General features: G+C 40.4%; 1 protein-coding gene across 1 annotated transcript; it reads left to right on the top strand.

Moving 5' to 3' along the window:
- The first annotated feature begins 1399 nt into the window (after positions 1-1399).
- Positions 1400-4244, top strand: LOC132882583 (uncharacterized protein K02A2.6-like). Its single transcript, XM_060915675.1, has one exon. It carries the CDS (start codon positions 1461-1463, stop codon positions 4242-4244), a length of 2784 nt encoding a protein of 927 aa, XP_060771658.1. The 5' UTR covers positions 1400-1460.
- Positions 4245-27030: the final 22786 nt, after the last annotated feature.

Here is a 27030-nt window from a genome sequence, read left to right as displayed (position 1 = left end):
GAACTGTCATTGAATGACAAGTCAGTTTTTGTGAGTTTTGGGCTTAAAGAACGCACGCAAAGTGGTTAGCTAATGTGCTAACGGCACCAACTGTCATCCGAGGAGGAACAGTGAGTGATTCAACAAGTGTTTCAACAAGTGTCTCAAGTGTTTCAACTGTGTAAACAATTCCAGAAAGAAGTAAAATGGCTGGAATAATTGGACATATGGACATTTTTGACGAGTCTGGTGAGCAATGGGCAACTTACATTGAACGTTTTGAACACTACGTTTTGGCCAATGACATTACTGTTGCTAAGAAACTGCCAGTGCTGTTTAGCGTAATGGGACCAAAAACGTATGGACTGCTTCGGAGTTTGGTAGCTCCCGTGACACCCGGTGAAAAGTTGTACGAAGATATTGTGACTGTGCTAAAAGACCACTTCACTCCGAAACCGCTTGTTATAGCTGAACGGTTTAGATTTCACAAGCGAAATCAGGGGGAGGGGGAGACAATAGCGCAGTACGTAGCAGTGCTAAAAAGACTGTCAGAACACTGCGAATTCGGGGCTTATTTGGAAGACGCACTAAGGGACAGATTCGTGTGTGGGCTGAAATGCGAAGCTGTACAGAAGCGCCTATTGACAGAGGATAAGCTCACGTTTAAAAGGGCAGTGGAAGTGGCAGTGTCAGCCGAGACAGCAGCACGCGACGTACAGCAGTTGAGCAGCTCCCTGAAAGTGAATGCGGTGTTCTCCCAAAGTGAGAAATGTCGCCGCTGTGGGAAAGCAAATCACAATGATGACAACTGCTGGTATAAAGACCGCGAATGTCACCAGTGCGGGAGGAAGGGCCACACGAAATTAATGTGCAGAAGTAGTAAATCAAAAAGTAACAACGAGAGAGAATACAAACAGAAAGGGGGAAAGCATGAACAGAAAAACAGTAACAGACGCAGTGGGAAAGATAAAAAGAAAAGGATACATCACGTCGAGGCGAATGAAAGTGATAGTGAGGGAACAGGATCAGGCAGTGACAGTGACTTGGGACTGTATGCAGTGTCACAGAAGGGCAAATACTCACGCATAACAGTAAAACCAAAAGTCAATGGGAAGAGAATGGAGATGGAGTTGGATACAGGGGCAGCTGTGTCACTCATTCCATACGAACTGTACCAAAGAAAACTGCATAAATTCCCTCTGCAACCCACTGATATTGTCCTTAGGACATACACAGGAGAGCCATTGGCACCTGAAGGCGTAATTACAGTGCAAGTAGAATTGAATAGGCAACATGCTGACTTGCCACTGTATGTGGTGAAGGGGGATGCACCACCATTGTTTGGCAGGGAGTGGCTGAGAGCCGTCAAATTGAACTGGCGAGATTTAAAGACTGTACATGCAATTGAGCACAGAGAGACAGACAGTTTAGAGGCAGTGTTAAAGAGACACTCCGCTGTTTTCTCTGACAAATTAGGCACCATGAGAGGAGTGAAAGCCAGGCTCACTCTCAAACCAGACAGCACACCCAAATTCTGCCCACCACGCAATGTGCCCTATGCTCTCCGACCGCGAGTAGAAGCCGAGCTGAAACGCCTCACTGAGCTAGGCGTCATCTCACCAGTGTCGCACAGTGACTGGGCAACACCAGTGGTGCCCGTAAACAAAAAGGATGGCACCGTGAGACTTTGTGGGGATTTCAAAGTCACCCTTAACTCAGCTCTGTGCGTTGACAAGTACCCAATACCACGCATCGAGGACTTGTTCGCTTCTCTCGCTGGAGGTCAACACTTCAGTAAGCTAGATCTATCTAACGCCTACCTACAGATGGAAGTAGAAGAGAGCTCCAAGAAGCTACTTACCATCTCAACGCAGAAGGGACTCTTCTGCTTCAACCGTCTGCCGTTTGGTGTAGCGTCATCGCCCGCCTTGTTCCAGAAGGCAATGGACCAGGTGCTCCTCGGCCTTCCACACACTCACTGCTACCTGGATGACATCCTTGTCAGTGGTCCTGATAAGCAGACACACCTGAACACCCTGGATGCTGTCCTGCGCAGGCTAGAGGAGTACGGCCTGCACCTGAAGAAGGAGAAATGTCTCTTCTTCCAGGAGTCCGTGGAATACCTGGGCCACATCATCGACGCTGCTGGGCTTCACAAGTCACCGGAGAAGGTACGTGCCATCATAGAAGCACCAGCACCAGCCGACATAAGTCAGCTCAGATCTTTCTTAGGAATGCTGAACTACTATGGACGCTTTATCCCTGACCTGAGCACAGTTTTACAACCGCTGAATGAGCTACTTAACAAAGAGAAAAAGTGGCAGTGGACATCAGCCTGTGCGTCAGCGTTTCAGCAAGCAAAGACACTTTTAACATCGCAAGAGGTGCTCACTCATTACAACCCTGAGCTGCCTCTCCGTCTTGCTTGTGATGCTTCACCCTATGGGGTCGGAGCTGTGCTCTCCCACGTCATGCCGGATGGCAAAGAAAGACCAATTGCTTATGCATCGAGGACCCTGAGTAAAGCTGAGCGTAACTATGCTCAGATTGAAAGGGAAGCTTTAGGCATAGTGTTTGGCGTACGGAAATTCCACCAGTACCTGTATGGCAACACATTCACTCTGCTTACTGACCATCGCCCACTAACCACCATCCTCAGTCCAGTGAAAAGTACACCATCAATGGCCGCAGCTCGCATGCAACGTTGGGCCCTCCTGCTTTCTGCTCACAACTACACCATCGAGTACAGGAAAGGTGCCCTACATGCCAACGCTGATGGACTGTCAAGGCTACCACTCCCTCATGCTCACAGTGAGAAGCCAGGAGCAGTAGACGTGTTCTACACATCACAGCTAGAGACATTACCCGTCAGCAGCACTGTGATCAAGCGCCACACCATGTCTGATTCCACCCTGTCTCGTGTCTTGGAAATGGTCACCACTGGGCATTTTCCAGCAGCCAAGAACACAGGTGATGAGCTGTCACCCTATCACCACCGACAGCATGATCTAATTGTGCAGCACGGATGCCTCATGTGGGGTTTGAGAGTGATTGTGCCACCCAAGCTGCGCCCCCGTGTGCTGGAAGAGCTACACGCAGCACACCCAGGTGTAGTAAGGATGAAGAGCTTAGCTCGCAGCTACGTCTGGTGGCCTGGCATTGACTCCGACATCGAGCACAAAGCTAAGTCATGCCACACTTGTCAACGAGTGCAGAAAGACCCTGCTCAAGCACCCTTACACCCGTGGATGTGGCCAACCAGGCCCTGGGAACGCATACATGTGGACTTTGCTGGCCCATTTGAAGGACACATGTACCTTGTCATCGTAGATGCACACTCCAAATGGCCAGAGGTACACATCATGGACAGCACTACATCCTCCAAAACCATCACAGTGCTTAGGGGACTCTTTAGTCGCTATGGCATTCCTCACAACCTTGTCAGCGACAATGGCCCCCAGTTCTGCTCTGAAGATTTCAGCACGTTCCTGAAAGCCAATGGAGTCAAGCACATTCGATCAGCACCGTACCATCCTGCTTCCAATGGCCTGGCAGAGCGCTTCGTGCAAACATTCAAGCACGCCCTGAAATCTTCCAGAGGAACTGCTCCAGTGCAACAGCGTCTTGACACGTTCCTCCTGACCTACCGCAACACGCCGCATGCAACAACAAAGGACTCCCCAGCCATGCTGTTCATCGGACGCAAGCTGCGTTCTCGACTGGATTTCCTGAAGCCAAGTGTTGCTGGAGCTGTGCACCAGTCACAAGATGCACAGCTACAGCGACGTCTGCTGCACTCAAAAGAGAGACAGTTTGACGTTGGCGAGCCAGTGCTCGTGCGTGATTATAGGAGGGGGGAGGATAAGTGGACACCAGCTGTCGTGATTCACAAGACCGGACCAGTCTCCTACAAGGTGAATGTAGGAACACAAGGCGTCTGGAAACGCCATGTTGACCAGATGCTGGCTCGGCCCGAGTCAGACACACTAGGGACTGCAGGAAACCTTCCTGTGAGTCCTCCCTTGTCACTACCTCTGACCACCACTGCAGGTAACACACTTAACACAAGTACACCTCAAGAGATGGAGGATACTGATATCATTCCACCCACACTATTCCAATCACCCACACCACACAGATCACCCAAAACACTCATTGCACCACAGTCCACCGAAACAATGCACACACCTTGTACAGAGACAGAGACTGTTCGACGTTATCCTGTGAGGATCACACGCCCGCCAGCACGTTACGGTGTGCAGTAAAAAAAAAAAAAAAAAAAGAATCTTACAAAAAAAAAATGTTGACATTGCTGAATGTTGTAAAAAAAAATGTTTACATTGTATGTGTATGTAAAAAAAAAATGATGAAAGAATGTGACATAGTGATGTTTTAAAACAAACAAACAAACAAACAAAAAAAAAGAATGCCTTTGCAGGATGTTGTTCAATGTTGTGGTTATCAGCCATAATCTAACTAACATGTTTCTAGTCATATGTGTCAGTAGTAATTGAAGATCGAATCTTAAATCTTTGTAGTTAAAAGACACATATAATTGTTTATATAATACGATATAATTATCTGGATGTTAGTCTGAAGTAATGTTTTGTTATTGACAACAAATCTTAGTGGGGAGGAGATATGTTATGTATGTACCGTGATTATCTATTAGTAATACTTACCTCCAGAGGACAGACTGCCACGAGCGCATAAGGGAATCTTCCTGTGTAACCATAGCGACGTTCAATAATAAAGAAGTAACTGAATCAGCTGTAAGACGTTGTCCTCCGTGCTCTGTGTTTATCAAGTAATAATGATTACTATGAACCCTTAAGGGAGCAACATAACACAAATAAACAAACAAACAAAAAAAACTAGCTTGTCACATGACTGACAAACATGAAAACGGTGAGAAAACAGTTACTGCTTTACCTCTGACAGTTGCAAAACACTGACACTGGAGACTTCTTCTGTAAATGTTCCATAAACACATGTCTCCTTCCAGAAAACTTCACTGCATGAATAATATTGAAAAATTTGTCGATATACAGTATCCATGTGGTAAACACACAACCCCATCTGAAGGTAGCATCTGTTTCATAATGTTGCTGGAACATTGCTCCTGAAACATTTCGAGTGAAACAGAAACATTTGAGTTGAAGTTCATAAATGTTCCCCAGATATCCAGAAACATGATGTATTGCATGTTCTAGCAAGTTCCTAAAGCTACGGTTGCACATAGCAGGAATCATTTCACAGTAGATGCTGGTAGACTATTTTGAGCCTTCTAGGGGTCAACCAGCACACATTCTGAGCCCTTCAGTCAGAATATGTGAGAGCAGGGTTGCTACCTTGACAACCAAGAGGACGTGGCCTCCATCTCCGGAAAGTTTCATCGTTTTGAAAATTGCCATGGGTCCAGCGCTGGATGAATGCATCCGTCGCAACTGTGAGCATCCTTGAGGCATGTGTGAGGCTTACATGGGCTACCGAGGTTACCATAGCATTCTGTTGCAACCATCGAGCTCAAAATGTTCATGGAACAACATTCTGCAGAAAGTGAAAAGTTTGCCTGGAAGTGTGGCTTATTTTGTCTTGCTGTGGCCGTGCTGTACTGCAGCCGTGAAAACTGTACACACTGCCATTATTGCCGTAAGGCCATACGTCGCTACAAGTTGTTGCCACCAGCAGCAACCAGCGTCTTCTGTCACAGCTACCGTAGTTTCATTTGCATATTTACTCCACCCAAATTTATGCAACAGCTCACCTCCAAAATCTGCTGGAATGACCACAGTAACCCCGCCCACGGTTCTCATGGATCAACCGGCTATGTTGTGACCTTAGCATCAGACAGATAACGTTTTTCTTACCTAAAATTGTTTTGCTAAAGTGGAGAAAATTTTGAAGACATGATACAGAGATGGAGACAACCATAAATCATTTTCTTATGGTTCTTATAGGTGCCGCTGTATTTTATTACACACCTCTTTTTTTCCCTGGTGTAATCGTTTTAAACACAGTCGTGCAACAAATGGACTTTAAATTGGAGAGGAGTTTTATTTGATATGTTTATTGATGAAAGTGTACAGACTGCTTTTTCAAGCATATTCACTTTTAAAATAGGCCGAAAGACTTTGCTTAAAAAAAAAAAAAAGTTTTGCAAGCCTAATCAAATTATAGCCACTTTCCATGCTTTCTAAATGAGCTGAAACTGTTTAGAGGCATAAAAATTCTAATATAGCAAAACTATAATAAAGGCCATTATTGAATTAGATGTGCTTTCTCCTCATTTATCTCCAAACAGGTGACCAGTTGTTTTTTTTTTTGTATCTCTTGTTCCCTGTGTCCGAAATCGCTCACTCGTTCACTACTCCCTACTCCCTATCAAGGGAATTACTATATAGAGGACTATATAGTAAGCTCATTGGTAAAATGAAAAAATGCTTTCGGACACTACTCTGTCGTGCTGGTATTTATGTCATTACTGTCGCACAGTTAAAACGTGCCAGATCAGGTGGCTGGTGGGTTTTCAAAATAATAAATACATGCATATATTTTTGTGATAAATACATATTATAGTAGCCCTGTGATAACCTGGCGACTTGTCCTGGGTGTACCCCACCTTTCGCCCGTAGTCAGCTGGGATAGGCTCCAGCTTGCCTGCAGCCCTGTAGAACAGGATAAAGCGGCTACAGATAATGAGATGAGATGAGACATATTATACTGAGCATTTTTCCCACATTAATCAATACAAAGTACCTGCATCTTTCAGTTTTTTTAAATGAAGGCTGAATACTTTCATCTTTGCCGCTGCCTTTTATTAAATCAAATTTGAGACTTTTAATTTGATTTCTTTCAGCATGACCACAATGCATGATGGGATATATTGCTTGGTTAGTGACCATCAGTTGTACTCTACTTTTTGTGATGTATTGTGGGATACTTTGAGTGCACTATATAGGGTGTAATAAGCCTTACTATTGTTTCAGACAGCACTACAAAATAGCATCCTCACTATATAGTGTCCTATATAGTGAGTAGGGAGCAATTTCGGACACAGGGGTCGTCTTATAGTGAGATAAAAGCTATATTGAGATTATAGAACTGTAATTATTGCCATTATGCGATTATTTTCATCCTACTTTAAAAGAGAGAATGTAGCTGAGGTGGACTGCTAACCATTTCTGCCCAATTTGCTTTTTTTTTAATGATGAATATAAAATATGGGAATTAATTTAATCATCATCCAGGGTAGTCTGATATTCCTATGGAGCTCTAATCTGAATTAAAGCACTAAAATGCACTTTTATTACACACTATTAAATGCAATTACTACTGTAATGGAGCAAATGCTTTGTCCAGTCTTGGTGGAAAGCTTCAGTTAATGTAACAGTCCTGAGATTTAGCTAATCTTAACTTCACCACTCATCACTTCGATTCCTAGCAAAGCATTTACAGCCCCATGGATCACTGATTAGCACTAAAGCTATTCCACTAGAAGTGCACTAAATGGTTCAAATGGGATCTGAGTCACAATCTTTTCTCTTTTATAGCACAATGGACTCTTTGTGTCATGAATAATTGAGCAATGTTTATCCCTTTTGCTTCATTTTTTGTTATCATCAACAATTTTACAGGATGAAATGCTTGGCAGCATGAATAGTATTTTAGATGCTGAGAAAGGATTAAGCTAACACTATGGAACAAAACATATTTCTTAGACTTGGTCAAAATAAACCTTTCCAACACTTCAGACATTCAAAAGCAAAATAACAGCAACAGCAGCAGCAGCAGCAACAACAACAACAACAACAACAAAGCAGTTGACTCTGCTGCTAAATTATTTAGCTGGAACTGACAATTTTCACTATTGATTTCCTGTCACTTCACAGAGACACACTGAACTCTCTCTTGAGCTGAATCAGCTATTTGATGACAATGTAAGAGGACATGCTGTTATCAAAACACCGCGACTGTTAGGACAATGTTGAGACATATTTACACAGATCTTATCATCTGACAGGGAAAAAAAAGGGAAATTAGGTTATCCTTGATATTGCCACTGAACGATCTTTGCTGATTAGCTTGTCGAGTCACTTCATATGATGCACTGAGTATCCAGACAGACATACTGCTTCAGCTTGAATTTAGTATTCAGTATATGCAGTTAAATGGAAGGTATATTAGTGCTTTTTGTCCCGTTGTACTACATTCTGCCATGGGAACACAAACACCGCTGCAACATAATGCCTCATCGTTATTTCTTTATGTCCATTTTTCATTATTGTCTTTATTTCCCTGATGATTTTGAAGCAGATACATTTTTCAGAACCAAAGTGTTGATAATGTTCTGCATTTTCAGCAAGCTGGGTTGCCTTGATGCTATGATATAAATATAGAGAAATTAAACAGCAAAATAATAACAAACAGGTCATTCTGTAATCTTGATGAAATACATGCACAGTTTGTTGAAAGAAATGTATAATCTACCATTCTGTGGCTTTTTAACAGTTGAGACAATTTATATCAATATTTTATATCAACATGTGCTGATTTAAAGACCGCCAAAGGTGAGACAGAGTCGAGCTCAACCAGGAAAGTCTGAGTTAAAACCAAACCGATGAAGGAAAGGAGCTTGTCCAGACTAATAAGGTGGGAAAGCAGAGTGAAGAAAAAGACAAATATTGAGGCAAAACTAAATCAAGACCAAAACTGAGTTATGACCAAGAACAACAGGGCAAGACTGAATCAAGACTAAGACAAACAACACTGACTACAGAAGGGCAATTGCAGACCAGTCGGGGATTGTGAGGCGTTATAAGGGAGGGCAAAATCACATCAAATCTATGACCAACAAAGGGCAAGACATAGTTGAGATCAAAGCCAACAAATGGCAAAAACTAGTCAAGACCAATAGGTCAAAGGCTGAGTCAAGACAAATACAGTAGTAGAGCAAGATTTAGTCAAGACAAAGACCAATAGGGCCTAGACAGAATCAAGAATAGGACCAATGGAGGGCTAGACCATGTCAAGGCCAAGACCGATGAAGTACTGAAATGAGTTATGGCCAAGACTAAGGAAGGGGAAGACCAAGACAAGAAAAAAGACAAGAATTAATTAAGACCAAGAACAACATGGCCAGGATAGAGTCAAGGTCAAGACCAGTGAAGGGCAAAAATGAAAGAAGACCAAGACCAATAGAGTGAATAAAGACAAAGACCAATGTTAGAGCAAAACTGACTTAAGAATAAGACCAAGGGAGGGTGGGGCAAGACTCAGTTAAGACCAATAAAGAGTCAAGACCAATTCAATACCAATAGGAGGAAGAGTGAGTCAGGATCAAGACCGTAAACATTCAAGTGTAACTGAATTTTGTAACTGGTTTGCAAAACTTCAGTTCGCTAATGTTTCAGATTCGTCTAAATAGAGTATAAATGCACCTAAGACCATAAATCTGTAGTACTACATCACTACTATTAATTACAGCTATTTGGAAATACAGTGAAAATTCATTCTTGTCACTTGCTAAATACACTGATCATTTTTTTTGCCAAAACAAACAAACAAACAAAAAAAGCCAAACAAAGAGAAAAATGTGTTTGTGAGCAGCAGCTTGTGCTCGGATTGAAAATGGAGAGAAGTGAGAGATGGATTGATCCTCTGTTATGAAGTGAATTGAGAGGCTCAGGATGAAAACCTTCAGTGTGGCACTTCATCATGCTTGTTACTGTTTATGTGTAGGATCTGTGAGGAGAATAGAAAAGGGAGAGTGCAGGCAAGGATTCCAAACCCCATGTGAGTTCTCTGAATTTTTTTTTCTTTTCCAAAAGTAAACATGATTAAAAAATGAAACATGGTTATAGATGGAGCTCTGGATAATGGCCAAAGCAATAATGTAACTAAAGCATTTTTCTGGCCTTAATAGTAGTTTTGGGAATGTGATGTGTGTGTTTTAACCTGAAAAATACTGTTAATGTCTGCATAGAGCACAGCCACTTGGTGGAGCTGCACTTCTGCTTTTTTTAAGGAAACAAACAAACAAACAAACAAACAAACAAACAAACAAACAAACAAACAAACAAACAACCCAACCCCCCCCCCCCCCCACACACACACAAATACATATGCATACCCATGCATGCAATCACAAGCACAAAGAAATCAGATTGTGGAGAAAATGTGTACTACATCATTCCACCTCTCTCTCATATACTGTATAATTCACTCTCTGTACACATCCAGGCAGAAGACATGAAAAATGTTTACAATCCTCTTTTCATGCATTAAATCACTCTTCAGTCAACATGGACTCCTTTTGCATGGACTTACCATGATACTGGAGTGTCAGGTTTTCATTTTTGCAGACACAATTTGAACCCATTTGATTATCTTAGTATCATTTCCACCATTCCCATCATTTCCTACCATCATTTCAAATAATAAGCTGGAACTTGAAGGAGTTGAAGAGAAAGTCCACCAGTTTCTGTCCACTGGGGATCAAGGTCATTCCTGGTATGCATGGTGTGGCATGGTGGTGTAGTAGTTTGCACTGTTGCCTCACAGCAAGAAGGTTTTGGGTTCGAGCCCTGTGGCCGAGGTTCTGTGTGGAGTTTGCATGTTCTCCCTGTGTCTGCGTGGGTTTCCTCCGGGTGCTCCGGCTTCCCCCACAGTCCAAAAACATGCAGTTAGGTTAACATGAGGCAGCCATGGCCTGAAGGTTGGGATGAAGTGCCCTTGAGCAAGGCACCTAACTCCCAACTGGAATAAAAAGAAAAAAAAAGACATTTTTTTCTACATATCAGTTCATTAAGAAGAATGCAGGAGCACCACACTGATACAGTATACCCTGTATCAAAGTGCAAAACCACAATATATCCTCTATACATCAGGACAGAACCAAGAAATCCATTTTGAAGGATGTATCAATTGCATAATGCCTTTAGGGGAATAGTAGATTAAAAAAAAGACTACCTTTCAAAGTGAAGACATGAGTCCTCCAGATTTAAGTACTTTGTTTTTTATTATTTCCCAACAGGCACTTGTGGTTACTACATGGGTTGGAAGAAAAGGTCCACCAGTTTTTCATAATTTTCACAAGATGCTTTTATTCCAGTTGTATATAATTATTAAGGTCCAGGTTCATATATGTTGTGCTTCATATATGGACCACATACACTCCAGATTAAGGGTGTATCAAGTCTTTACAACCACTTCGCATATGCTGAGGAGATTGGAGGCCGAAGTAAGGATATGCAGGTGCCTATATGAAAGTCTTTTTGTTCTGTTGCATGATGTAAGCATTTGGTCTAAATTCCCCACATTCCATCCATCCATCCATCCATCCATCCATCCATCCATCCATCCATCCATCCATAACCACTTATCCTGTGCAGGGTTGTGGGCAAGCTGGAGCCTATCCCAGATGACTATGGGCGACAGGCGGGGTATAGCCTGGACAAGTTGTCAGATCATTGCAGGGCTGACATATAGAGACAAACAACCATTCACACTCACATTCACACCTACAGTCAATTTAGAGCCACCAATTACCCTAACCAGCATGCCTTGGATATCTGGGGGAAACCAGAGCACCCAGAGGAAACCCACACAGACACGGGGAGAACATGCAAACTCCATACAGAAAGGCCCTCGTTGGCCACTGGGGTCGAATCTAGAGCCTTCTTGCTGTGAGGCAACAGTGCTAACCACTACACCACCATGCCACCCTCCCCACATTCTAAAAACCCAATAAAGTGCAGCAAATTATCAAGATAATTATTGAAAATATTAGTAATTAATAAAACTATGAGTACACATATCAAAGAGGAAACCATGCCCTCATGAGACTTTGATGAAGAAGAATCTTGTGTACATTCAAAGGTTGATGATTAAGCGTTGATTATCCAGGTTCAATAATGTTCTTATTGATTACCATGCTGTGTTTGTTGCAGATGTGTTATGCCAAGTGCTTTGCAATGCAGCATTGCAGTGGACCATCAATAAGTGAGTAACAGCATCTAATTTAATATCTTATTCAATGTCTCACTTGATGCACTTTCTTGTGCAAAGAACTTTAGCAAGAAAGGGAAATGAGGAAGCACATTTACAGAAATGAAAAATACCATGGACTTTCCTGAATATCTTGGAATAGAAGTGTGCTGGAACGAACCATAATTCAGGTTCAGAATACACGGCATCAGGGATATTATTTATTTGTAGATTCTGCTCTGATTTTAGTCCTGACCCAGTCTTGGTCTTGCTCCCTTTGGTCTTAGTCTTGATTCAGTCCTGCCTCCTTTGGTCTCGATTTTGTCTCGACCTTGCCATTGACTGAGTCTTCTTATTTGTTGGTCTTGGTCTTGATTTAAACTTGCTCCCTTTGGTCTTGGTCTTGACTCAGTCTTGCCCTTTGACTCTTTTCATCTTGACTCAGTCATGACTTTGTTGGTTTTAGTTTTGATTTGGTCTTACTCCACTCTGGTCTTGTTTTGGAATCAGTCTTACTTCTGCATTGGCACACTGTTGGTCTTATTCTTGACTTGATCTTGCCCCAGTGGTCTTGGCTCGGTATTGCCCTTTGTTGGTTTTGGACTTGACTTGCCCCCTTTGGTCTTGGTCTTGACTCAGTCTTGTCCTTCTCATTACAAAACTAAATGAGAACCTCTGATTTTCCATGACTTGCCAACCTTCTATGAAGTTCTAACTAGTGTGTCGAGCAACAGGACCACTGTTCAGAACCTGGCAAGTCGACATTGGTCATAATTTCTACTTTGATTCCAGTAATGAAGCCGATTACCTACCTGTCAAAAAACACCATCTTAATCTACTGTGCTGTTAGAGATAAAGCAACAGACTGGAATAGCAGGGATATTGCCATCATTTTCATCTCTGCACAGATGGTGTCAGGTGAGAATTGGAGGTCTGAATCTGAGCCAGAGTCATTTTACAGGGTCATCTTCCTGCAGAACATGATTAGTCTATCAGGACTAAGATCAGCCATCTCTGGTTTTCTTCAGGCTTTAAAACTAATGAAGCAAATACTTTAAGGTACCCAGTTTGCAGGAATTAATATAGACATACAGCATAATGTAGATGACTTTGCTACTGGGTTATTTTAGCTCACAGCTTTTTATTAATGCACTTGCTCTTATATGTTATTGAAATAGGTTATTGTTTATAACTCTAACACAATCATGTACAATGGACATGCCACATAAACAAATAAAATAGTGTAATCATTGATATGGTGAGGTTTTCTGTAAGGAGAAATGTGTTTATGTAAAGCCTCACTCACAACCCACCATAAGTGTTTTGGACACACACGGGTCACATGGTTTGGTAGCTCGCAGCCGTGCCGCAGGATCACGGTGAACCCGGGGGAAAGTTTGGGGGAGGAGTACAGGCAAAGTACTTGTCAAGTACAGGTTGCACACCTGACTTCCTCAAGGCGTGGGAAAAATTGCGCCGTTAGCCCTTGGAAAATGTATACCTGACGCACTTGATCAGTGCGTGTTCAGGGAGTGTGTGAGACTTGCATTTTACCAGTTTCCTGCGCTATGAGTTCGGGCCGCACTTGTGAAGCATGTGTGATGCATGAGATTAGCACGTTACAATCACTCATAACTTGCATTTGACGCAAGCCAGGAGTGGGTATAAAACCAGCGTGTCTGCAGCATTCTGCGTCTGTCTTTCGACTGAAGAACATGGGATTTTTTGTGGGAAATTTTTTTTTTAATTTTCAGTTTAAAATTTAGAAAATGGGACCCAAAAAGAAGCGAGCAAAAGTGAAGTAACCCAGCCTGAAACAGCAGAGGGGGAGGTGGAGGAAGAATGTGATGACGATGGTAGCAGCACTGGCAAGCCCTGTATGGACAGGGAGAAGTATGCCTTCAAGCCGGCAGAAGGCACAGCACCCTGCCAGAGGTATTTTCACAGGTAAATACACATGCTTTAAACATTAATTTCAGTATTTATATGCTTATGTAATTAATATTATATATGCTGATTTTCATGTATGTTTCAGCTAACAATGCCCAGAAGTGAGGCCATTGCAATCCCATCATCGCTGTCAGGCCATTGTACCATGCTCAGTGATAAGGACAAGGACATCCCGACACCCCGTCCCACCACTCAGCAGGAGCAGGATAGTAGCTCGGAGTCAAAGTGTGTTTCAGTGCTCAAACTCTTGGGCTATTTAGTTGGGATTTTTTACAATGTAATAAAATGTGTTATTCCCTTATACTCATGTTTTGTTATTTGACATTTGCATGGTGAATTAAACATATACTCAAATAAAAACAGCAAATGAGGTGGTCTTCTTCCTTTCTACAATGCTACATGCTACATGATCGGTTCCTTGGTTCCTCCCCAATATATATACTCAGAGTCTTGCCCCTCGTGTCGCGTGCAGGTCGCGTGCACTGCGTGCAGGTCGCGTGTGCTGTGTGCACGCCACACATAGGGGTAGAAAGTGAGATGTACTTCTGTGTTGCACGCCGCACAAATAGCAAGTGTGGAATACTTGTGTAGTACTTCTGAGGCACGTCACTCATACAATGACCGTGCGTCACTCATGCGTCTTACTGTCATCACAAAAAGCCCCTACTAGCCGCACTGCTGACTTGGTTCAGGCGTACAAAAGGAGTACGGGTCCTGTACGTAGTGTATGCATTCTTGATTTGTCGCAAGACCCTTAGAATTTGCATGTGCAGGACCAAAAGTCTCCACGGGCAGTCTGCGACCTTCTACGGTGCTGAACACATGCAAGTGTTGGGCAAGTCTCAAGCACGGTTTTGCCAAATTTTTTACTGTAGACCGCCCGTAGCAGCACGTATGGCGGGTTGTGAATGAGGCTTAACATTTATGGAAGGAATATCCAGTGTCAGCACTTTGTAACAAGTCAGAGATAAAGCTGTAACTTTACTTCTTTGGGACAGAGGAGTTTCTCAGGAACATGACAAGCTGCATTTTCAAGTCTTATTGATGCTGGTGAGGGAACGGCTGTGTATGAGTGCTATCATGTAAAGGAAAACAGGAAGCAACTTTGTGGCTATTAAATGTTATTCGAAATAGATAACACATATGTGTTGTTCTTTAATAAATAAAACATGATAAATTGCTGTTAAATAAGACATTTTTCATATTCCGAGTGAAGAATGCATTTGTTTAGAAGATATTTGACAGATGGAGAAACAGGCTCTGTGTGTGTGTGTGTTTCCAAATTCTGATCAATAACAAAAGTGGAGAAATTAATCCTATTTGCTTTGGCACAAATGCATATAGATCCTCGGAGAACAGATATTTTAACTCCATATTAAATGCTCAAATAGTATTGAGTAAAATTTTTTTAATAGGAATTGTAGGCAAGAATGCCCCCTCACACACACTCTCTTCAACTCAACTCGACTCAACTCAACCTTTATTTATAGAGCACATTTAAAAACAACTGGGGTTGACCAAAGTGCTGTACAGGTTAATATATATAATATACATATAATACATATAATGCCACAATTACAAGAAATTAAGATAAGTACTAAAATACTTAAACTTGGTTAAAAGCCAGGGAGAAAAAGTATGTTTTTAGAGAAGATTTAAAAACCTCAAATGATCCTACAGATCGGATGTGCCAGGGCAAATTATGACATGGAGCTTATCTTCAAGCATAAATGTACACATTAAATGTACTAAAGAACATATTTGCTCACTTTTTGGCTTTGACTAGTGTATTTAATCAAAACTCTCATGCATTCATCCAGATTTTTTTCATGCATCAGATAATTTCTTTTCTCACCAACTCCTTCAGAGGATGAAACCATATCATAGCATTAAAATGCCCTTGGCCTCCTCCTCCTCATGTTTGCTTGCTAGGCTTCAGATTTTGCCGTAGTGCTGAGATATAGCAGATAAAAATCTCTCCCCATTACGCTTTGTAAATGTCACCCCAGCAACATTCACTCGCTTGCCTGCATTTTCACAGGCGTGTTAAAAGCAACCTGCTGTAAAATTGTTTTAATTACAAACCTGACAGAAAGCCAGCACTTTTTGACAAGTGTTTTTAAATAAATAAATGCTCAGAATTCGAATGAGTTTGATCTTTCACTCTGGAAAGGCCAAAAGTCGGGGAGAAAACTTGAAAAAGAAGGAGTATATGGAAACTGATGTTGCTTATGCATTATAGTGAGCTTTTAAATGAAGTACACTGAAACATAATGGATGCTAGTCCACTTTCAAATCAGTACACAGCTAAGAATATTTAAAAAAAAAAAATGTCTTTCACCATCTCTGGAAATGCTGCCACGGGTCACCAGAATGCTCTTGGCACAGATTGTTGAAGTCTCTGGCAGGGTAGAGACTTCCACCCTGGGTCCTTTTCAACTCTTTATTCCAGCCAACAATCATGGCGGAGCAAACTGTTGATGATTACAGTTGCAAATGTAAATGAATTGGTCCATGGTTTAAAATTTTATTAGCTGCAGCTCACTTATGCAAGTAACTTTACTAGCTTGTGTGTGAGTAATGTGTCAGGCCTTCATGAGCCACCACAGCAATTTCAATGCACCTTGAGATCAACTCTACAAGTTTCTGGAGGGATGAACCACAGTTTTGTTCAGCCAAAAGCTCTTCCTTGAGTTGTTGGTGGAGAATGCTTAAAGGAAAAATTAAAGAAAAAAAAGCATGCTAAAATCTTATGTAAAAAGAAATAAAAGGCAGTGAGGTGAGGAAACAACTCTCCAAACATTTTACCAAATTGGATGGCTTTATTGGTGAATTATGCCACCAATAAAGAACTTTACAGCCGAGGAAGGCGAGGACATTAAAAAGTCACTCGACTTTCTGGCGGAAGAAGTTTCTGTTATTAAACAACAACAGAAAACCATCATGGACCTGGTGATGGAAGTGAAGTCGCTCAGGCTGCAGAACGCCGAGAAGGAGCGGCGTCTTGTCCACCTGGAAAGCAGAGTTGCTGAACTGGAACAGGACACCAGGATGAACGATGTCATCGTCACTGGGATTCAGATTAAACCCAGGTCATATGCAAAAGCAGTGACAAGGGAGGGAGAATCTGATGAACTGGGGAGCAACTCCGTGGAGCAACAAGTGTCGGCATTCCTACACTCAAAGGGAATCAATATTGATTGCAGCAACGTTGAGGCCTGCCACATTCTACCCAGGAGAGACAAGGAAAACACTGCCATCATCATGAGATTCATCAATCGGAAACATAAAGCTGCATTGCTGAAACAAGGAAGGAAACTGAAAGGTACAAATGTCTACATCAATGAGCACCTGACAAAACGCAATGCTGACATCGCCAGAAAAGCACGACATCTGAAGAAAGAAAATAAAATTCAATCTACATGGATCACCAACTGCAAAGGATTCATTAAGCTGAACGGTACACCGGAGGAGGTGAGAGTTCTGGTCATATGAAACATCGAGGACTTGGACAAATACCAGTGATGGCTATCGGGACTGTAAGGTAATCAATACCGACATGACACTACACCAAACTCAACCATGACACACACCGAAATAACTTTTTCATCCATTACTCGGAACACTACTCGGCTAACGCAAATGCTTGTTGATTGTGAAAACCTGGAACTGAAACTACATGAATTCACTGACCATAAGCTATTGGATACAGATAATGACATAGACCCAGACAATAACTTTTTCTCAACCATTACTGACAATTGCCACTATTACACAGAGGAACAGTACAATCAGTTCACTAAGGCTGTGGGAAAATTATCAATAATACACTTCAACAGCAGAAGCATGTACACTTACTTCAAACACATCAAGAAATACTTAAGTCAGTTTACTCATCCATTCAACATAATTGCCATATCGGAGACCTGGTTTGACATGGAGAAAGGAGTGGATTTCGAACTGGCTGGACATGAATTTAATTATATAAACAGGAAAAATAAAGGTGGAGGAGGAGTGGCGGTGTATGTGGACTGTAATTTGAATTATAAGCTAATAGATGGCACGACAACGGTGATTGATAACTTATTAAAATGTTTAACAATCGAAATTGATATTGAAAAAAGTAGAAATGTATTAATTAGCTGTATATATAGAGCGCCAGAAACTAGTATAGAGACGTTTAAGGACTGGGTAGAAAAGACATTTACAGTAGATAATAAAAAAAGTTATCTTCATTTGTGGGGATACTAATATTGATCTGTTGAACCCTAATAAGCACAGTATGACTGAGGAATTTATTAATACCATGTACAGTATGAATCTCCACCCAAAAATTACCAGACCCACCAGAATTACTGACCATAGTGCAACCTTAATACATAGATTTCACTGACGTCACGGCATTCTGGGGAAAGCCCTCCAGCTGCCATCTTGTGGGTCAAACAAAACGGACCATCGCCATTACCAGCTACGTTATCTTGGATGAATTTATGAAGTTATATAGTCAGTTTTCTAAAATAAAGATCAATGTCGGCAAAATCAAGCAAACAGAAGTATATAGATACATTAGACGACATCTCACGACAACGGTATGCAGCCAAACTGGCCTTGATTGGGGGAATTGACCCCTACGAAGTGGACAAAGATGCATTTTCAAGTGACTATGCAGGGCTGCCAAAGCCTGAAACTGCCAAAGCCTGCTCCAAAGCCTGAAACTGACTTCATCAAACTTTAAAGGCTGTCTGATATATACAACTTTATATATTCTACAGCGCGCCTTTTGGTAGATGACGCCTTTTTCACGGCTGAATCGCGCAGATCCGATTTTTTTTTAGGGGGGGCGTTGGAGTGTCTGATTATAATTTCAAAGTAAATTCTGCATTAAAATTACTAAATAAGCAAATCCATTACAGTCCATGAAACATAGGAAGTATAAGGATGAGAAAAAAGCAGTTTAAATCGGAAAGCTGTGCAAAATTTGCGCAGCTTTCCGATTTAAACTGTTTTTTTTCTCATCCTTATACTTCCTGTATCATGGACTGTAATGGATTTGCTTATTTAGTAATTTTAATATAGAATTTACTTTGAAATTATAATCAGACACTCCAACGCCCCCCCTAAAAAAAAATTGGATCTGCGCGATTCAGCCGTGAAAAAGGCGGCATCCGCCAAAAGGCGCGCTGTTTGTATCCCTGGTTGATTAAACACAAATCAAATCATACAGAATAGACCTAAAATGTTTTTCAAAAATGACCCTTGCGTGAGTGAAGTGACAAGTGTCAAATAGAAACATGACAAACGAGCGATATTAAGTGTACATTACAATGTAAACGTACACTCAGCGGTTCCAGTTAGGCATTCGCCAGAGATTGTTTACATGATGTTTTGGTTTCCAAAAACAAACTTAAACACAATTGATTGTTTATTTAAACAACTTACCACTTATAAAATGATCGGAGCAGACTTTGCTGTGTTTGGAAGGCTGATAATCCTTGTGGTTGATTCTCGCAAGCCATAGATTTCTCCTTTGTATGCTGAGTTTCTTTGTTTGCTCGCCTTCGTGCTCCCGTACAGTGGGAATTCCATAAAAGCTCCGCTTGACATCATCATCTGTCCTATTACGACAGCCGTGAATACAACAGGTGTGCACCATTGCTAGCTTTAAATAGCCTGCTTGGGTTCTTTTGAAGACTTTGTACTTGTGCATTACAATGTGTGCTCAGTGACCTGTACGGTAAGCTTGACCCACAAGATGGCCGCCACTAGGGAATCCCCGACTCTGTGACATCATGTGCAAACTACGTATAGATAATATATTTACCAATGATATTGATAATAATATTATAAGTGGAATATTAATCAATGATATCAATGATCATCTACCAGTTTTTACAATTTATGACTGTAATTGTAAGAGAAATGTGACAGACCATAAACTTAAGTATAGAAGAGTTAGGACAGAGGAAGCCATGTTTGCATTAAATAATGATTTATTAATGCAAGACTGGGAATCAGTTTATACAGAGAATACCATTGATGGAGCATATGATAACTTTTTAAGTATATTCAAATTATTATATGATAAAAATTGCCCACTGAAGCAATATAGTACAAAACAAAACTATAATGACCAACCTTGGATTACTAAGGGATTACAAAATGCCTGTAAGAAGAAAAACACTCTATATAGAGAATTTATTAAATTAAGAACCAAAGAGGTAGAAAATAAATATAAAACAATATAAAAACAAGTTAATGAGTATCATAAGGAGATGGAGGAAGGATTATTATGGTAAATTAATATATAACAGCAAAAATAATATTAAAGGAATATGGAATATATTAAATAGTATTATTAAAGATGGCTCTGGACAAATACATCACCCTAAATACTTTAATGACAAAGGTATCGAAAATTATAACATGGATGTAGTTGCTAATAGTTTTAATAATTTTTTTGTTAATGTTGGACCAAGATTAGCTCAAAATATCTTTGATCCGGTAGCAAATGATGATTGTATTGATAATATTATAAAGAGGAATTCTTGTTCTATGTTTCTTACACCAGTAGATGAGAGGGAAATTATTGATGTAGTTAAGAAATGTAGTAATAAAATATCCACAGATTGTAATGATATTGATATGAAACTAGTGAAAACTATTATTGGGGTGATTTCTAAACCATTAACATACATCTGTAACTTGTCATTTCAAACTGGTACATTTCCAAGCAACATGAAAATAGCAAAAGTAATTCCATTGTATAAATCTGGGGACAAACACAACTTCACAAATTACAGACCTGTTTCTTTACTTCCTCAAACAGATCAACAGAGATGGCACTCATGGAATCAATTGAAGAAATCAGTAACTCTATAAATTGCAACCCTGATTCCAAAAAAGTTGGGACAAAGTATAAATTGTAAATAAAAATGGAATGCAATAATTTACAAATCTCAAAAACTGATATTGTATTCACAATAGAACATAGACAACATATCAAATGTCGAAAGTGAGACATTTTGAAATTTCATGCCAAATATTGGCTCATTTGAAATTTCATGACAGCAACACATCTCAAAAAAGTTGGGACAGGGGCAATAAGAGGCTGGAAAAGTTAAAGGTACAAAAAAGGAACAGCTGGAGGACCAAATTGCAACTCATTAGGTCAATTGGCAATAGGTCATTAACATGACTCGGTATAAAAAGAGCATCTTGGAGTGGCAGCGGCTCTCAGAAGTAAAGATGGGAAGAGAATCACCAATCCCCCTAATTCTGCGCCGACAAATAGTGGAGCAATATCAGAAAGGAGTTCGACAGTGTAAAATTGCAAAGAGTTTGAACATATCATCATCTACAGTGCATAATATCATCAAAAGATTCAGAGAATCTGGAAGAATCTCTATGCGTAAGGGTCAAGGCCAGAAAACCATACTGGGTGCCCGTGATCTTCGGGCCCTTAAATGGCACTGCATCACATACAGGCATGCTTCTGTATTGGAAATCACAAAATGGGCTCAGGAATATTTCCAGAGAACATTATCTGTGAACACAATTCACTGTGCCATCTGCCGTTGCCAGCTAAAACTCTATAGCTCAAAGAAGAAGCCGTATCTAAACATGATCCAGAAGCGCAGACGTCTTCTCTGGGCCAAGGCTCATTTAAAATGGACTGTGGCAAAGTGGAAAACTGTTCTGTGGTCAGACGAATCAAAATTTGAAGTTCTTTATGGAAATCAGGGACGCTGTCTCATTCGGACTAAAGAGGAGAAGGACGACCCAAGTTGTTATCAGCGCTCAGTTCAGAAGCCTGCATCTCTGATGGTATGGGGTTGCATTAGTGCGTGTGGCATGGGCAGCTTACACATCTGGAAAGACACCATCAACGCTGAAAGGTATATCCAGGTTCTACAGCAACATATGCTCTCATCCAGACGACATCTCTTTCAGGGAAGACCTTGCATTTTCCAACATGACAATGCCAAACCACATACTGCATCAATTACAGCATCATGGCTGCGTAGAAGAAGGGTCCGGGTACTGAACTGGCCAGCCTGCAGTCCAGATCTTTCACCCATAGAAAACATTTGGCGCATCATAAAACAGAAGATACGACAAAAAAGACCAAAGACAGTTGAGCAACTAGAATCCTACATTAGACAAGAATGGGTTAACATTCCTATCCCTAAACTTGAGCAACTTGTCTCCTCAGTGCCCAGACATTTACAGACTGTTGTAAAGAGAAAAGGGGATGTCTCACAGTGGTAAACATGGCCTTGTCCCAACTTTTTTGAGATGTGTTATCATGAAATTTATCTCATCTCATCTCATTATCTCTAGCCGCTTTATCCTGTTCTACAGGGTCGCAGGCAAGCTGGAGCCTATCCCAGCTGACTACGGGCGAAAGGCGGGGTACACCCTGGACAAGTCGCCAGGTCATCACAGGGCTTCATGAAATTTAAAATCACCTAATTTTTCCCTTTAAATGATACATTTTCTCAGTTTAAACATTTGATATGTCATCTATGTTCTATTCTGAATAAAATATGGAATTTTGAAACTTCCACATCATTGCATTCCATTTTTATTTACAATTTGTACTTTGTCCCAACTTTTTTGGAATCGGGGTTGTATATATATATATATATATATATATATATATATATATATGTGTGTGTGTGTGTGTGTGTGTGTGTGTGTGTGTGTGTGTGTGTGAGTATGTATATATATGCATATGCATAATTGTATATAATATATATGCATAATATGCATAATTATGATATTATGGGTGTCTGTGTGCATATGGATATGTGTATAGTTATAGGTATGTGTATATGTATGTACTGTATATATGTATTGTATGTGTGTATATATGCATAACATAAGTATATATGATTTGATTCGGTTGATATTATACCATGTTGGTATGTCTTGGTATGTTTTCTTTTTGTTTGTTGCTTTTGTTTTCTTTTGTATATATAGTTTATTATAGCGGAAAGTGATGTTTGATTAGTGGTGGTATAGAGGGTTAGGATTTGTTAAGTTATTTACTTCTTCCTAATCCTTTCCAAACATTATTATGTTACTGCCTTGTGGCTACGCTATTCTGTTTGTTTATGATGATGTTTTGATTATTGCATTTTTAAAATTTACTTTATTTATTTATTTATTTATTTATTTTTTATATCTTCTTTACTGTTCAGAATCAATCAGTCAATCAATCAGTCAATCAATTGAATTAAGATGTGGTGAGTGTGAAGATTTTAGTGTATGAGTCATATCATTTTCATCCTCATCAAACAAGTCAGTGATGGTAGGTGTGGGTGGGGCCATCCAACAAAAGACCATGCCTACCAAGCTGGAAATGTTTCATCGTAGGATAAAGATCTAAACTTAAAAAAAAAATCCAAAGTATGGATTGATTTGCAAATGGACTCCATCCATCCACCCATTGACCCATCCATCAATCATCTATACCACTTATCCATCAAGGTCACGGGGGAAGCTGGAGCCAATCCCAGATGACTTTTGCTGAGGGGCAGGGTTCACCCTGGGCAGGTCGTCAATCTATCACATGGCTAACACAGAGATGAACAACCACAACATATGGACTCATATGAACTCAATCCATTTCAGTAAAAACAAACAAACAAACAAAACACCACCACCGCACGAGACTCACTTCTTTCAATTTAACTTGCCACTTGTATATATACACATCACTGTTATGTAGTTTTCAGAAGTGTTAAATTGAAGCCTCATTGTAAGATGACACTCTTTGCTGTCTGACTGACACTGAAACATTTATAGCTCCCGTACAGCAGCGTACACTGCCATTCAACATCACCATGACTTTCAAGTGCTTTTATAAAAAGATACTCTTCAAAATGAAATGACAAATGATAACCTGGCTTTAAGAGCTATAAAAAAAAAAAAAAAACCACACTGTCAAACATTGCGGCTTTGACAGTGTCATTGGATAATCACCCCGGAAACTTTTAAAGTGGTTTTATGAATTTGAATTACTTTAAAGGGACACTTAAAGTGATTATATTTATCAAACTGATTCAAAAATTGATTGCTGTCTGCATTATTAACAATACACAAAAGCCAGTCACAATTTTCTTTCATGACTGAAATAATTTTGGAGGGTTGGAAATATACTGAATATTCTGACGATCAAGATATTTTAACTGACAGGAGTGAAAACAAAGCAGTTTTTGGAAAATAGACAAATTCCTGCCTGGTTTAGATCCTATTTCAGACATTTTTGCTGAAAACAAGCATTATGCTGTCCCACAAGGTTCAGTTTTAGGATCTTTAACGTTTTGTGATTTATATTCCCTTTAACCTTAAATGCACAAACATAAGCACTGATTCTCACATTTACAATTATACTTTATATTTCAGCTCGATTCAGAAACACAGTTACACAAAATAAATGAACAAGCATTCTCATAATTTTGGGAAAACATATTTTTAATTCTTAACCGGATGTTATGACTTAATATTTGATACATATATTTGATTTGATTGCACGCCTGATCCAACACAAATGTTATTGTAGCTCTACAGCCTTACTTTTGTGCGTAATTTCATTATCATTGACTTTAAACACCAAAAGCTAAATGAGGTGAATTAAAAATTTAATTGAATAGAATTGAAGTTGACTGTTATTTTAATTGTAGTGTCATGTCCTCTACACCTCATGCATGCATCATTCCACTACAAGACATTTGTTATAGGTTATAGATTTCATAGCAATTGTTTCATTAGAAATTTTGTTAGAACTTGGTTCTCGGTTCCTGTGGTCCTGGAAAAATATTTTGTGTTTTTGAATTCTGCAAAAATGACCAAAATAAAATCCATCATTTCCAGAAAAAGCCTCTGATATCCTGAAACAGTTTTTGGGTCTCTGAAAATGTTTATGACATCTAAAGCTAGTCCTGGAAAAAAACGCTGTATATCTGGTGCTTTAAGCTTAGCCGTGGCATGCTACTTGCATTCAAAACACATTTTTTGATTCCTTCCTGTGCTGCATGTGTATATTTTGTTATTGACCAACTGACACAAGCTAACTGTGCGTCCAAGTGTATTCGTTACCACATTAGCAACAATGAAAAGGTGTAAGACAAGAGCTGATGCGTTTATACCTCTCCCTCCACTCACACGTGCAACCAATTATGAGTCCAGATTTGCATTCAGATTACTTAATGACTTGATGAGAGTGGATATGCTGTTAATTAGGTGCTGGAGTTCTTGTAACAATTAATTTAGATACAAATTAGGGTCCAATTATGTCTAATGCAAGCCTGGGCACCTCTTTTTTTAGGAGCTTCAATCAAAAGAAGACAAACAAACCCCTTAGAGAAACACAGCTGGCAAATGCCTGCACGCACGCACACACACACACACACACACACACACACACACACACACACACCCCTAACAGCAGCACTTCTGCTTCTAATCATAAGACAGAGACGTCACACACTTTGGAGATGTAAAGTTGATATATTTTCTAAACTGTGTATAACACTCACACTAAACCAAAGTTTTATACTACAGGTGAGTCCAAACGTTTACAAATTTTCACAAGTTGACACATTTCCTGTGTTAGGTCAGTGAGGATTGTGAAGCAGTGCGTGTGAAGGGGGTGGGGGAGGGGTGATGGCTATTAACAGGACGAAAATTAGCAAATTAGCAACAAATCACATCACTTTATTCACACCAGGGATCATTTCAGAATAACAGTTAAGAGTAGTGTTGGAATCAAGACCACCTAAACCAAAGTCAAACCCAAGTCATGACCGAGACCAGAGTGTATTGAGACCAAGACTCTGAGGAGTTGAGATCAAGTCAAGACCAAAACCAATGCAGGGCGAGACTGAGTCAAGACCAGGATCAGAGCAGTGCGTGTGAAGGGGGTGGGGGAGGGGTGATGGCTATTAACAGGAAGAAAATTAACAAATTAGCAACAAATCACATTATTGGTTGTATTTGAAGCAGGGAGTTTTACATCCAATCCCAGTTCCAATGTTAACAAATAAATCAGACAATACACAGGAAATTTAGTGAAATCCCCACAGCTTTGGTCTTGAAATAAAATCCTGAGTCTCAATGACTGAAACTGAAACAAGACTGAGTAAAAATGCGGTCAATTCTGAGACGAGCCTGAGACCTTCAAAAAGTGGTCTTGAGACTGGTCTTGGGTACTACAACACAAGTTAAGAGATAGATTTATTTCGGCTTCTAATTATTTTATCAGATTTCTGATTAGATCAGAAACTCACAGATCCACGATTTCTTGAACTTGAATCAACTGTTTGTTGTATGCTGCCACCCCTATGCTTCAGGTGGGATGGTGTTCTTTGGATTAAAACCCTCACCCTTTGGTCTTCCATGCACTGTGCTGATCAGTACAGTCAAACAGTTCAATTTTGGTTTCATCTGACCAGAGAACTCTCCTCCAAAAACTCTCTGCTGGTGATCACATGCACACTTGAGTGTGGCTTTTTTAAATCCCAGCCTTGGAGTAAGGGCTTCTTTCTTGTGTAGCAACCTTCAGGACATGGGCACTGCAGGACTCCCTGAATGGTGCCTCTACATACTCTGGTACCTGATGTCTCCAACTTCTTCAATAGTTCCTTTGTTGTTGTCTTCAGACCAGGATGTATTGTTTCCATATTGAATTTGACAGCAGTAGATTACGTGAGACATAAGAATAAAACTAAAAATTCCAGAGGTTTGGACATCAGGGCATTCTCCCAGCTAGTTATAGCCGAACTATTGCACACTGGAGTAATAAATATGTGTCAAGAAAAAGGAGTAGAGATAGAGTGTCTGATGTAATGTATATGGACTAGCAGCAGGGAAGCTGTGTGTGTGTGTGTGTGTGTGCACTCCATAAGCCCTCTTGGGTAATGGTGCAATGCAGACAGGCATAGTGTGCACAAACACACAGGCTGATATGCAGCTCATTTGGTCTGTCAATGGGAAGGCAGCTAAGACCTCTCTCTCTCTCTCTCTCTGAGAGAGTGTGTAAGGTAGGTGGCATTACTGCATGATGAAGAGTTACGCACTAAACGCTGAGCTTAGTGGGCCTGAGCAGAG

The sequence above is a fragment of the Neoarius graeffei genome, chromosome 3, assembly GCF_027579695.1.
Source record: "Neoarius graeffei isolate fNeoGra1 chromosome 3, fNeoGra1.pri, whole genome shotgun sequence".
Taxonomy (NCBI): Eukaryota; Metazoa; Chordata; class Actinopteri; order Siluriformes; family Ariidae; genus Neoarius; species Neoarius graeffei.
The sequence above is the reverse complement of the archived record's forward strand: the minus strand, read 5'-3'. Positions and strand labels throughout refer to the sequence as shown.

Coding starts and splice junctions, on each gene's coding strand:
- LOC132882583 (XM_060915675.1), top strand. CDS start 1,461: ATGAGAGGAGTGAAAGCCAGGCTCACTCTCAAACCAGACAGCACACCC.